The 14,470-nt window shown below is 55.2% G+C and overlaps 1 protein-coding gene across 1 annotated transcript; it reads left to right on the top strand.

Annotated features, from left to right (window-relative positions):
• The first annotated feature begins 2,717 nt into the window (after positions 1-2,717).
• Positions 2,718-12,160, top strand: RP1L1 (RP1 like 1). Its single transcript, XM_060100542.1, has 3 exons — positions 2,718-3,323; positions 5,396-5,537; positions 7,098-12,160. Exons 1-3 carry the CDS (start codon positions 2,718-2,720, stop codon positions 12,158-12,160), a joined length of 5,811 nt encoding a protein of 1,936 aa, XP_059956525.1.
• The last annotated feature ends 2,310 nt before the right edge of the window (positions 12,161-14,470 follow it).

Genomic DNA, 14,470 nt, shown 5'->3' with positions numbered 1-14,470 from the left:
AGAGGAAAGGGGCCGTCAGCACTTGAGGGTACTGAACGCATCGTTGCCACGAGACGCTTTGGCCAGGGTCCTGGGGGAGCCCAGACGGGCTTTGCCTTCACTGTTTTTACCCCTCCCTGCAGAGCTGCTGCCGGGAGGGCCCTGGGGAGGCCCTGTGTGCTCAGAAGTGGGCTGTGAGGAAGAGCAGTCCTCAGAGACAGCAGAGACGCTGGGGGACATGGCGATGCTGGGAGACATAGTGACGCTGGGGGACACGGCGATGCTGGGAGACATAGTGACGCTGGGGGACACGGCGACACTGAAGGACACAGTAACACTGAGGGATGCAGTGATGCTGGGGGGTGTGGTAATGTTGGGGACATGGTGATTATGGGAAATACGGTGACACTGGAAGACATGGTGACATTGGGGGATATGGTGATGATGGGGGACATGGTGACAATAAAGGACATGGTGATATTGAGAGACACCACGACACTGGGAAGCAGTGTGATGCTAGGAACATGGTGACACTGGGGGACATGGTCACATTGGGGACATGGTGATGTTGGGGGCACCATTACGCTTGTGGAACTATAAGGACATAGTGACAACAAAGAACATGGTGACATTGGGGGACATGGTGACACCGGGAGTCACAGAGACATTGGAGGACACAGTGATGCTGGGAACATGGTGACACGGGGGGACACGGTGACATTGGGGACATCGTGATGCTGGGGGATATGGTGGTGACTCCAGGGGACACTGCGACCTTCCTTCCCCTCTCAGTCCCTCAGTTAGGGCCAAGAAGGATGCCCATGGTCAAAAGAGAAACTGCAAATCAAGTGGGAAGGAAGGGAGCCCTCGGGGAAGGCACGCCGGAGGAAGCGTGGGCAGCTGCGGGGATGTGCACCAGTGCTGGGGCGGCTTTAGAGGGATTAGCTGGGAGGCAGGAGGCTGAGGAAGCTAATTATAAAGTTTGTGCAGAGATGAGAGAAGATTATAAGCCCTCTTGTGCACCAAGATTTAAAAAATGAGAGCAGAGTTCTTTCCCCGAAGACGAATGGGGATAAGTGGTGAGTAAAGGTAAAAAAGGAGACGTGGGTGCTGGCTGGGCTGCAGCCGGGGAGACCGCGGTCACCTGCAGTGTGCGCAGCAACGAGGGTCCTGCTAAGTCTGAACCCCGTGTAATCAGGGGAGACCCCTCATCTGATCCTGACTGCGTGCGTGGTGGCTGCTTGGCAGTCCTGGGCTCTGCTGGGCGGCTCTGTGAAGCAAGGGTGTCCTCAGTCAGCGGCACTTCGTGGGCCCCTGCTCTGTGTCAAGCAGGGGGCTGGGTGCCCCGGGGGGTACAGGTTCTGTGCCCCATGCCTTGGGGTAGTTGGCCAGGAAGGGTATAGGGTGTGGGAAACATTGGGGAGCCGTGCTGAAAATGGGGTTTGCCCCGGACTGGGGGGCTGGAGAAGCCTCCACGAAGGAGGACAGCCGAGGCAGGGTGCAGAGAACACGGGCTGCCCTGCAGGCAGAGGCTCCTAGTCAGGCAGCCTTGTCAGAGTGGAGGATTCCTGCAGGAAAAGGCAGGAGCTGGGACTCGGGGCGGAGAGGGCCTTGAATCATGCAGTAAAGGCCTGGGCTTTTTCTGAGGACACTGCAGACCACCCGAGGGGCTTGGCGCACTGGAAATGTCCCGAGAGAAGAGGGTCTCAGGACAACTTGGCTGGCCGGTGCACAGAGCAGAACGCCATGTGGTGACCTGGGCAGGAAGAGCCGGCAGCTGGCTTTTGCAAGAGTCCCAGAGGAGGCAATGGGGCTCCACCATGGCGGGAATAGAAGTGAACAGTTGGACGAATGGCCTTGACCTCCACCATGGTGGGAATAGAAGCCAACAGTTGGACGAATGGCCTTGACCCCGCACAGCTGGCCTGCAGCCCTATCTCCCACGTTGGTGGCATCAGGCTGTGGTCCTCCCCCGCAGGGCTCATCTTCCAAAGACTTTGGAGGGATGCAGGGGGAGCATCCTTGTTCTATTAAAGCAAACCTCCCTGTATGGTGGAGAAAAAAGCTCGGCATCAAGTGGTGGCATCCTCTTTGAGTTACGAGTCTCCTTGTCTGCACTCCACCCTCAGGGTTTGGGACGAGGGACTGTGCTCCGGCCCTCCCACCTGGCTGCTGGAGGATGTGTGTGCAGAGAGCCTGGACTCCCCCATGTTCACACATGACACTTTGCTCTGAGAGAGAGGGCAGGGCGCCTGGGTCTCCTGACCACTTGTTTGGTATTCTTATGTCCCTTATTCACCCACCTCCTTAGGAGGTAAACTCTACACTATTCAAAGGAGTTCAAGGTGGTAGAAGAGGGCAAGAGAAACAGCAAGAGAAAGGAGAGGAATAAAGGTGTATTGATGCTTGCTCTGTACACGTAAATTCACTGGATCCTCATAACCACTACGCAGATCAATATGGCTGCATGTTACCAAAGCACAGACCATGTCATCAACCTCCTGGATCCCACAGCCCATAAGTGGGGGGTGAGGGATGGGATCTGAATTCAGATCTCCCCATGTCGAACCTCTGGCCTTCCTTCTACTCATCAAAATGGATTAACCTGCCTCCACAAGTCTGAGTGGAGCAGATCTGGGGCGGGGAGCGCCTCTGTAACGAGGGGGAGGAAATGCACAGACCCGCTCTCTGACATTCCTCTTCCTTTGATCCATTTCAGCTGCCTGGTCCTCCACACCATGAACAGCACCCCGAGGGATGCCCAGGCCCCCGGACACCGCGAGTGCCTCCTGCCTTCTGTGGCCCGGACCCCCTCTGTCACCCAGGTCATGCCAGCCAAGAAGATAACTTTCCTCAAGCGAGGGGATCCCCAGTTTGCTGGGGTGCGCCTGGCCGTTCACCGACGCGCCTTCAGGAGCTTCGGGGCCCTGATGGATGAGCTTTCTCAGCGCGTGCCGCTCTCCTTTGGGGTGCGCTCCGTCACCACGCCCCGGGGCCTGCACGGCCTCAGCACCCTGGAGCAGCTGCAAGACGGTGGCTGCTACCTCTGCTCCGATAAGAAGCCCCCCAAGACCCCCAGCGGGCGGGGCCAGCCACAGGGGAGAAGCCCTTCTCAGCAGTCACGGGATTTTGAAGGCTGCTGTGAGGCACCTGGAACAGCTTCTTCCTGCAGAAGTCTCAGAGCCCCCAGGAGGATAACGCTGGTTAAGAACGGAGACCCTCGATACCAGCAGACAGTGGTGCTCAGTCACAGAAACACCAGGAACCTGACGGCCTTTCTCAGCAAAGCCTCAGATCTGCTGCACTTTCCCGTGAAGCAGGTGTACACAACCGGCGGGAAAAAGGTAGGTTGTCGGCTATGACGTTTCCTTAAAAGGTTCTCTGGACCTCAGCTCAAAACACTCAGGGGGAACTGGGAAGTTATTCCTTTAAAAGAGGTACTGATTGCCCTGCTACTAATTCAAGGTGAAGAGAGTGGAGACATCCAGTCAGTTAATCAAATGAGCAATTGATCTTCATATTTTTAGCCATCACTTAGCAAGCGCTTAGTGCCTGTTCCTTGCACACTTTGTTTTCTTATCCAACCCTCTTAACCTATTTTGGTGAGAGTTCAGTGTAGGAAACAGAAAAGACTCAAAGTGCTTTAAGCAGAAAACAATTTCACACAGGGCATTGGGGGGACTTTCAAATCTTTGGAAAGCTGCGGGAGTGAACTCCAAGTTGGCCGTGCAGGATTGGCTCCCCGCATCCTGCAGAAAGCTGCTAACTCCGCTCCAGGCCACTGTGATTGGGCTCAGGAGGACTCCTTTGCAGGGGAACCAAAGCTTATGAAGCTGGGTCAGCAACCTGCCCCAGGTGCATCTTAATGCCCAGGGACACCAGCCACTGCTGCCTGAACGCCATCGCCTCTCGATGCCCACAGACTTGCTCTGTAGCCACACAATAGCCAGAAGCAAGAAGAGACAGGGTCTACCCCGCTTGCCTTCCCAGGCTTGACCGACCTGATGGAACCCGACTGGCATCCGGCCTAATTGCCCTTCTGGGTTTTGCTGAACACGAACGTAACCCAAGATGGGCAGGCTGGAGGATGGAGGTTGATTGATCTAATCCACAGAAACTCTCACAGTCTAGTCCTACAGCTACTGACCCCTGTACACACCATGCTACCAATACTTAAATGTATAACAGCAGCTATAGCAGCGTGTCCCCACCTAACAATGGAACCCTCCCTCCTACCATCGAGACATATGCTCCTGCTCCCCAAAGTTGCATCCGTGCTGTACCATTCTCTTCCAGCTCAGTCACGATCCCACCTTTATACCCTCTATCTTAAGAGCCCTTTCTTTCATTTCCTTGTTAATAAGCATACCCTTCTAATTGGAGAAAACGAAAAAGAACAGATTCTGTACTTTAAAGATGGAACGAAATCCCCCAACATTGCTAATTATAATGTAATGCTATAAATTGTGCAAATCATCAGATAGGCAGGATCCTTGGGGCCAGGTGAGATTTTTCCAAAAGCAGGGACCTGCAGGCTTCCCTGGTGGCGCAGTGGGTGAGAGTCCACCTGCCGATGCATGGGACACGTGTTCGTGCCCCGGTCCGGGAGGATCCCACATGCTGCGGAGCGGCTGGGCCCGTGAGCCATGGCCGCTGAGCCTGCGCGTCTGGAGCCTGTGCTCCGCAACGGGAGAGGCCACAGCAGTGAGAGGCCTGCGTACCACAAAAAAAAAAAAAAAAAAAAAGGCAGGGACCTGCTTCCTGGAATGCAATCCAGCACTGATGTTGCCTGCACGACCCAGCCCGGGATGTCACGATGGTGGGGGATAGGGGTAGGTGGGGGGAGGATGACCCACGCGTCTGGGCAGGAGCCTAGAGAACCATTGGAGGAGGGAGAGAAAGGCCATCTGTGCCTTGTCTTTCTCTGTTCCACTAGGGGCAGAAGCAGAGGGCCTGGGCTCAGACTAGACTGAGACACAAGAGAGGACTCTGCCTGGGAAAAGCGCGAGAGAGTGAATCAGGTCTCCATATGGGAGCCCTGGACCTTCTGTTATGGTTGCTCTAAAAAATACACATTCCGGAGGGAGGAAGTGTGGGCGGGGAAGCAAGTCAAAGTCTTCTTGAAGTCTTTTCCACCGGAGTATCCAGAATAACCTCTAAACCACAGGCCTCGTACCAGGTGGAGGGAGGGCTGTAGGTAGAGAAGATCATGGTGGGAGGACCTCAGCCCCCCGCCAGTCATGGAGGTGTAATGAAGAGTGAATGGGATCCTTCCCTTGGATCAGAAGTCTGGGGTGAGATGTGCAAATATCAGGAAAGGGACCAGCGACGGTGGATTCTCCCTCTACCCATGTCTCGCTGGATAGAAGCGGGTCCTGCAGACCACGCCTCCTGACTCAACACTCTGCTTCCCCAGGTGGACTCTCTGAAGGGTCTGCTACACAGCCCCTCGGTGCTGGTATGTGCCGGTCATGAGCCCTTCAGACCTCTGGCAGTGGAAGATGTCAGAAGAAATGGAAGTGAACCTTTATCTGGGCAGACTTCAAGGAGGAAAAGTGGTGAGTTTGTTCCACAGGATCCCCAGCCTTATTTGCACTGGATGGTGGTTTGGTAGGGCTTGGCAGATAGCCTTTCTAGATGATTAAAAAAACCTGCCTTTGGCGCCGGGCCTTGGGCAGCCCATTTGTTTGGGGGTCTCTCTTGCCTCTTTTTCCTTTTCATCACCATCAGCCTTAACTAGGTTGAACATTTGGCTCGGATAAGAGAGATGGGAGTCTGGTATTTAAACAGGGATTAAGAGATCTTGAACTTTAAGCTTCTAGAGTCTAAAATAAACTTTGTTAAGAACCATAGTGGGCATGACACTATGGAGGCAGTGGACCATGGACATGTGGCCTTTGCATTTTTCAAGAGTCGTGACTCTCTTAGGCAACAGTGAGGACCCAACAGACCAAAACAAATGATAACCACTGATCATCTATCCATCCATCAATCTACACAGCCAACCATCCATCCATCCAGGTGACAGAGGTAGCCTTCATTATTAAAAAACAACAACAACCACAACAAAAACCCAAAAAGCAAAATTATTGGAATGACAATGGGCAAATTCTGGCGAGTAAACAAAATAATATCCTCTGTGAAAAGCTATGAAGAGAAAGACAGCAATGGTTTCAGTGGTTGCATCATGCTGGGTGTTGGATGTACAAAGGCCCATCAGCCACAGCCCCTCCTCTGGAGGAGCCCCCAGTCTCATTTGGTGCTTATGGAGGAACAGGACTGGGCAAAACCTTCTCCTGCCCAGATGGACTCAGGAGGTCTGCTCTTGTGCCGGCCATAGGCTCAGCCTCTGCCAGCCCCTCCCTCTTGCCAAGCATTAGCTCAGGAGATGAAATGAGAAAGTACCAAGGGCTGCATTATCTCTCGGGATCACGTCTTTCTATCCCCAGTGACCCCCTCTTCTTCTCTTTTTCATGGCTGAGGGGCAGGCTTCGCTACCAGGACTTGCTATCATGTGTCCAGGCCCTTCCTTGCAACCATTTATCAACCCCAAAGTTGATGAGTGTTAAGATGATAAATCATCACTAATAATTGCAAAGCATTTTACAGTTACAATCAGGTGTGTCTGCAGCAGCTTATTGATTTTTGCTTCCTGTGCCGTGGGTGGGTGTGAGCAGAGCTAGGATGTAGCTCTGGGCACTGATGCTCTGTAGTCAACTCTACTGTCTATCGAGAACCTACTTTGTGCCAGCAACTTTGCAGGAAGCTTTACATGCACTGTCTTGCATCCTCAAAACAAACCTACCCGTTAGATACCATTACTCTTATTTTACAGCTCAGGAAAGAGGCTCTGCCAAAGACCACACAGCTAGGAAGTGGCAGGGTCGAGACTGAATTTGGAATTCAGGTTCTTCTCGCTGGGCTCTGCTGGTTCACACCCTGGCAGCTCCGTGAATATTCATTCTAGAATGGTTTCTGTCCTTACTGTTGGTTTTGGAGCTGGCAGGGGTATACAGACCGTGGAAGGCTCATGACTGGCCTTGACTCTTCTAACCCGAAGCTCTCGCCGGCAGCTCACTATCTTTCCTTCTTTTCTCTTGCTTGTCATCGTGCACCAGGGAGCTGGGGGCCCAAAGCCAAGCAGAGTGTGATCCATGCGCGGTCCAGGCCAGGCAGCAGGCCACGGCAGTTCTCCTTGCTGTCAGAGAGGTCTGGGCTCGGTGACCCCTCGGCGCCTCTGCATCGTGCCTGCATGTGCCCTGCTCCTGACGGGAACCCTCAGGACACACCTGCCCAGCTCAGCCCGTCGGTAGCCGGTGAAGACATTGAGAAGAATGTGCACGTGAACGAGGACGGCAGCTTGTCCGTGGAGATGAAAGTCCGCTTCCACCTACTGGGGGAGGACCTGCTCCTGTGGTCCAGGAGGGTCGGGAGGGCCAGCAGTCTCACAGCGGCCAGTGGGGAGGGCCCCATCCTGGGGGAGGCAGATCCCCTCGGCTGTGTGTGGAGGGGCCCCCCTAGGGACCCCTCGGAGACTGGGGCACAGGGACTGGGGCCCTACGAGGCAGGAGTTGTGGGAGCCTTTGACCGAGGCCGGTGGCAGCCGGGATCTAGATACGAGATCTGGATGAACCCCCTTTATGCGCCCCAGGGAGAGCAGACAGCCTCTCAGAGGAGGTCTGGGCTGACCCAGAAGTCCCCCTCCAGGACCCCCAGGAGTCAAGGGGTCGCCAGCAGGAAAAGGAGGAGCAAGGACAGTGCCAGCCCTTCCTCCAGTGACAGAGCCCCTGAAGGTTCTGAGACCAACTCTTCTTGCTGCTCCAGATCCCTGGAGGATGCTGTGGGCAGATGTGGCCCACGTCTGGCCTCGGGGGCTTGTGAGGGCACAGGCGAGGGAGCAATGCCGGGCCGCAGGGAGCACCTTGGCTGCCTGAAACCCAGGACCCAAGGCCCGGCAGATGCTTTTCCTGACTCCTCGGCAAGTGGCGGGTCTCACGAGGAGTCCAGTGAAAGGCGTGAGCTGCTCCAGGGCCGCCCCAGCAAGAAGAGCAGGGCCGTGACTTCCTGGGGGGCCACCCAGGGGGGAGGCCCCGGCTCCCCCGCTGTGAGCCCCTCGTCTGTAAGGAAAGAGGGCCCACGGGCAGAGGAGAGTGGACAGGGCGACGGACACCCCCGGGCAGCCTCTGGGGAGGATGCGGGAGGCCACTCTCCACCTTCTGCCTGTGCCTCAGCCCCAGGCAGGAGCAGAAAGCAGGAGAACAGAGCCGGCGCCCTGTCCTCACCCAGCATTTCTGTCCTCAGCCGAGGGTCCCAGAGGGGCCACCCCAGGCAGCACCACAACCCAAAGGACACCCACTGCCCACTCGGCTTGCCTGTGTCCAGGCTAGTGCCGGGGCCTCCCAGCAGAGGCAGGGCCCACCCAGACAGCCCAGCGCCTGGCCCTTCTGAAAGCCCACACAGCCGCAGGAGCCGGGCCTCCCGGGACCCGGGGCCCTCCTTCTCTGCCTCTCTTCATTCCTGGGACACGCGAGGGCTCAGCAGCATTCCCATCACCCCTATGAGCAATTCTGACTGTGTTTCCAATTTCCACCCCCCAAATTCCCCCTCTGCTGAGACCGAAGGGGACCCTGAGTTCAGGGCGTGTTCACCAGCTCCCACACCTTCAAACACATCTGGCTCTTTCAACTCGCAAGCTGATGGCCTGGTTGAAAAGGCAGGGGGTGACAGTCCCAAGCCTTCCTGGCCCTTGGTCCTACCAGTCGGGTGGCCCGAGGGAGAGAGGCCGGGAGTGCACGGGGCCAGCTGCTGCTCACAGCTGGGCACATCCCCCGCCCTAGGGTCCCCTGGTGGGAAGATGCAGTCGCTGCCAGCCTCCCAGTCTTGGGGCGGCCAGGGGCCCTTCTCTGAGGCCTGCTTGGTGTGCAGCAGCTTCTGTCCCATGCCTCGCAAGCCACGGCCCTCGGGCAAGGAGCATCCTTTGTGTACCGGCAGCCACAGTGCTGATGGGGAACCGGGTGGGGCCAAGGCGGGGGAGGAAAAGCTGGACGTGCGGCGCCCTCGGCCCCCTGGCTCTCCGGGAGGGGCCGTGGGGAAAGCAGTCAGAGCCGTGAGAAGGGGAGGTTCCCACCACAGTCCCAAGCTCGGGAGAACGTTCCAGGAGAAGGTCTCGGGTGGAGGAGACCTGGAGGAGCAAAAGGAAGGTGGCTGCATGATGCTGGGCACCCTGCCCCGAGCCTCCCCAGAAGCCGTGGTCCGTGCGTGGCTGAGCCACATCCCGGAGGAGCCCGTGAAATACGAGATGGTGGACGAGGGCGAAGACATGGCTGGGCACAGCCCAGAAGGTCCCAAGGAGGACCCTGTTGACCAATATCCCCCAGATGGTCTGGAAGGGTCAGTGCAGGCCAGACAACTGCCCCTGGAAGGGGCGGCCAGTGAGAAAGCAGAACCAGATGCAGCCCTCCCAGTAACTGGCAGTGCTGGTCCCGAGTCAGGAGAGGGCCTGCCTTGCAGTGGGGTTTCAGAAGCCCCTACGGAGGCCGGCGAAGGCAAAGGAGCAGCTGTGGACCGTGCGATGGGCCAGCGCGTGCTTCCCAGCAGGGTCTCCTCCTCCATACACATCATGAAGGCGCTGATGGGATCCAGGCCAGGCCGGCCCAGCAGTGTACCCGAGGTGTCCAGCTCAGCGGGCAGGAGGCTCGGCCGCTCGGCCCAGGCCCTCGTCACCTGTCTCGCCAGGCTCGGCTTCTTTGATGATGACCTTGGGTCTCCCGCTGGCAAAGTGAGGTTCACAGACTCTCCTCGGTACCAGGAGCTCCTGAGCACCTTCCAGGCCCTGTGGCCGGGGAGTGGCCTTGGGCACAGAGATCTGGACTCGGGCCTCCAGGAGCTAGGCTGGGGCCAGGCCCTGCCGGCCCTCGGGTCCCACGCTGCAGCTGAGGACTTCACGCCAACATCCTCCTCTGGCGTGGATGTTGGCAGTGGTTCTGGAGGCTCAGGGGAGGGCCACGGGCCCTGCACCGTGGACTGCGCCCTGGTCCCTGAGAGGATGGGGCAGCCCTCAAGCATCCCCTGCCAGAGGCCTGATTCCAGAATCTCAGGGAACCCAGAGGATCCGGGAGACCAACAGCCGTGTGGTTCCGAGGCCTGTGGTGCCTCCAACGAGGACAGGGCCGAAAGAAACAGCGGGGAGCAGATGTCGGGCAGTGACCTGGACCAAGGTGTTAAAAACACGATGCAAGAAGAGGGGGCACAGTTAGAGGAAATAAAAGAGGAAAAAGAAAGAGCAGAACTGCAAGAAGAGGGTGTTAGAGGGTTTCCCGAAGAGGAAGGAATCACAGGACGAGAATCGTCAGGGGCGGGATCTCAGGATGGGGCGGGTGCCAGGGAAGACAAGAGCCTGCAGGAAGAGCAGGGAGACCCCACCTCGGCCACGCTGAGCCCTCCAGGGAAGAGAGAGAGCCCGACAGAGCGCCCTAGGAGCCTCAGAGAGAGCGACCCAGACGCCAGCGGGAGTCAAGGTGGCCCCAACGCGGAGCCTTCTTTGGAGGAGTTGTCCACAGCAGCTGAGACAGGCTGTGGGCAAACCCAGGCCAAGCTCACCCAGGGGGCGGGGGAGAGGGGCACTCCCACAGCCCACAGAGGGCCTCTGGACCCTGACCCCCTCTGGGCGTCCAAGTTGCTGAAGAAGATGGAGAAGGCCTTCATGGCCCACCTCGCCACTGCCACGGCCGAGCTCCAAGCACGCTGGGGCCTGGAGAGCAGCGACCTGCTGGACCAGATGGTGGCCGAGCTGCAGCAGGACGTGGGCCGGCGGCTCCAGGACCACATCGAGACGGAGCTCCGCGAGATGCAGAGCTGGGCGGGGGGCACGGAGCCGGGGCCACCCAGGGAAGCCCTCTGCCGGGAGACGCCCCTGCAGACCAAGCAGTACACGCAGCACCTCCAGGGCCTGAGTGACCTCTCAGCTTTCTCCGAGCACACGCGGGGCCGGGGGCCCCCCTCCTTCTCCCTGGAGGATGTGCCAACCTTCAGAGGAGCCCTGGGGACTCGGCCCGGGGAGCAGGCTGAGGAGGAGGGGTTCTGTCCCTGCGAGGCCTGCGTGAGGAAGAAAGTGGTCCCTGCATCCCCCAGGGTCGCAGTGCGGGCAGCCAGCACGCCCGTCAGAGAGGCCTTTGACCTGCAGCAAATTCTTCTTCAGAAGAAAGGAAGATGTGCGGACGGGGTGACGGCAGAGGCGGCCCCTGCGCAGAGGGGGATGGAGCCCCTCGAGAGGGACCCCTCAGGGGCGGACCCTGTCCGGGCAGCTGACGGAGGCCCTGAGCTGGGATCAGGCCAGGGCCCCAGGGTGGAGGAGGGGGATGAGACCCTCAGCAGAGATGAAGCCCCCCCGGGGGCAGAGAAGGGGGCAACTGCTGAGAAGAGAGAAAGGAACACAGACCCCTTTGTAGGCAGCTACCCGGATGGGGTGGGGCAGGGGGAGCAGGGTGTGGGCAGGGAGGAAGGAGACCCGGATGTGGGCTCTGGGGCTGAGGACACTGGGGCAGGTGGAGCCCCGGGAGGAGGCGACCCAAGTCCAGGAGGACAGAACGCTGGTGCCGAAAGTGCAGAGGCCCAGGGAGCTGAAGAGCAGCAACAGCCAGAGTCAGGAGGAGGAAGTCAAGGTACGAGGGAAGCGCGCCCTCAGCTTGGCCTCGGACACCGCCAGTCACTTGAGCCTTCTAGGAGCAGCAGCCCAGACCAGGAGGGCAGGCCCACGCCGTCCCTGGCCCCAGGTGCAGACTCCCCCTGCCAAAGGTCAGGCCTGAAGTCAGGCCCCTCGTCCTCCAGCACATCGTCTCTGGGAAACTGCTCTCAGCTCTCTCAGCAAAGCTCCGAAGATGAGCCTTCAGACAGACGCACGAGGAGCATTGAAGACGAGGCCAAGGGCGTCCCTGATCCAGAGACAAAAGTCACAGGCACGTGTCCAGAAAGCTCCCCTTCTGAGCAAGAGGGGCCCCCCTCAGGCGTGAGGACGCCAGCACGAGGAACAGATGAAGGTCTGACTCCAGAGCAGGGGGAGGAGGGAGGCTCTGACTTAGAAGCTGAGAAGGTAGTGAGAAGTCTCGCTTCCACAGAAGTGATGCTTAAAAACCTCCCCATCGACAAGACAGACGGCTTTGGCCAAGACGACTTAGATTTCTAAGGATCCAGCTGCAAGACAGTCCTGAGTCTGGAGCTCAGCCTACTGGAGATGCATAAGAGACATGGGCAAAGATCAAGGACTTGCCAAGGACATGGCCACCCCACAGTGCCCCAGTTCTAAACTCGGGGGTTTCCAAGGCCCCATCGGCCTGTCCACCCACCGCGTGAAAGAGGGCCATCCCCGATCTTCCCCATTATACGAGGTCAGCTGCCCCAGCATTTGCCTGCTGGGCCCAGGAGGATGGAACTGCCTGGCAAGGGTCCAGGAGAGGTTTTGTTTGTGTGTTTGTTTTCTGCTAGTGAGTGTTTCCCTTGTTCTTTGCCTATTGATCTCCAGTTATTTCTCTCCTTGGCCTCTCCTGGGCACTGATGTCTCTCGACTTTGAAGTGCTTTTTTCTAGTCTTGACTATCTTTGGAGACTCTGCAGATGTGAACATTTGGGAGAAGAGGATAAGTTCAGGATCGCTGGATGAAGTTTGTTCTCAGCCCCAAAGTCCAGGGGTCTTTCCTTAATTCTTTTCTTTTTTTGGAATGAAAAATTGGAAAATGCAAAAGAGCAGAAAGAAGGAAAAGTAATCACTCATAATCCCACCCCTCAGGGATGACTCGTGGTAGCATTGGATGTATTTCTTTCCCATCATTTTTCTAATTATTTGATAGTTGTGCTCATCCTTTTAAACTTCTTTTTTTTAACATAATATGAGAATTCCCCCCATTAATCTCAAAATCTTCATAAACCTATTTTTAATACCTGAATAATGTTTTAATGCCCAAATAATATGAGACTATAAAATACTTTTTCACCATCTCCCTTTTGTTGGTCATTTGGATGGTTTCCATTATTTTTTCCATATATATGTGTGTATGTGTGTGTGTGTGTGTGTATATATATATATATATATATATATATATATATATTTTTTTTTTTTTTTTTTCCCCTGAACAGCAGATGATTTCCTTAGGATAGATTCCCAGGCATGGAATTACTGGGTCTAAAGATATCGACTTTATTAAGGCTCTTGATATCTTCTGTCAAATTGTTTTTCTAAAGGTCTACTAAGTTGTACTAAGTTACATCACCTGGTCTGCCACATTCTCAACCGAGTTTGGTAGAGTCATTAAAAATGAGAAATCTTTTGCTAATTTTATAGGGAAAAATAGTACCTCATTTTAATGTGGAACTATTTTAGCTATATTTGATTGCTAATGAGATTAAAGAGTTTTCTAGTTTTTTAAAAAGACATTTGCATATAAATTATAAGTGTATGCCTTTTACCCATTTTCAGCTGGAATTCTAGCTTTTTTTAAACGAATTGATTTACATTGTCCTTTAAACAATTTTTAAACATTCTGTTTATCATTTTTGAGATTGAAAAAATGCCCTTTCTCGGCAGGCTTCTCCAGCAAGCCTTGGACTAGGGCTGTCTGGATCGGGGGGTCATTGATGCGGCAGAATTTCCTGCAAGGGTTCTCACCAGCATACAGGACCACTTTGTGTATTCAGAATTTTTAAAACGGAGGTCTGTGCTACAAGAACAGGTATTGTTCACTGGTTGTTTAAATGTAAATGTTCATGTAAAAAATAAAGAAAATAAATACATTAATAATAGAAAATAAAGCAAATGTTGGGTGTAGGCTGTGTCCTCATGCCCAAAGTCATCTGTTCTGTTTCTTTTCTTTTCTTTTTTTAAAAATTTGTTTATTTATTTATGTCTGCGTTGGGGCTTTGTTGCTGCGTGTGGGCTTTCTCTAATTGCGTTGAGCGGGGGGGCGTGCTACTCTTCACTGCAGTGCACAGGCTTCTTATTGCGATGGCTTCTCTTGTTGCGGAGCATGAGCTCTAGACGCACGGGCTTCAGTAGTTGTGGCTTGCGGGCTCTAGAGCGCAGGCTCAGTAGTTGTGACGCACAGGCTTAGTTGCTCTGCGGCATGTGGGATCTTCCCGGGCCAGGGCTCGAACCCTGGTCGATGTCCCCTGCATTGGCAGGCAGATTCTTAAACACTGCGCCACCAGGGAAGTCCCTGTTCTGCTCTGTTTCTGAATGCTGGAGATGTTCTTAATAAAATTTGACATGTTTTTAAAATTTCTGTGGAGGCGAGTCTTTAAAGTTTTTACATTGAAAGTATATATGAAAAAGAATATATATATGTATCTGTATAACTGGAACCCTTTGCTGTACACCAGAAACTAACACAATGTATATATACACACACACATATGTATGTATGAACGGGTATCTTAGCCAGAAGCCCCCAGTGAAACAGATTGCATTGTGAGCTTGGATTAGATATGGTGATATGCAGGATTGT

This window comes from Mesoplodon densirostris, chromosome 6 (assembly GCF_025265405.1).
Source record: "Mesoplodon densirostris isolate mMesDen1 chromosome 6, mMesDen1 primary haplotype, whole genome shotgun sequence".
Classification (NCBI taxonomy): domain Eukaryota; kingdom Metazoa; phylum Chordata; class Mammalia; order Artiodactyla; family Ziphiidae; genus Mesoplodon; species Mesoplodon densirostris.
The sequence above is the reverse complement of the archived record's forward strand: the minus strand, read 5'-3'. Positions and strand labels throughout refer to the sequence as shown.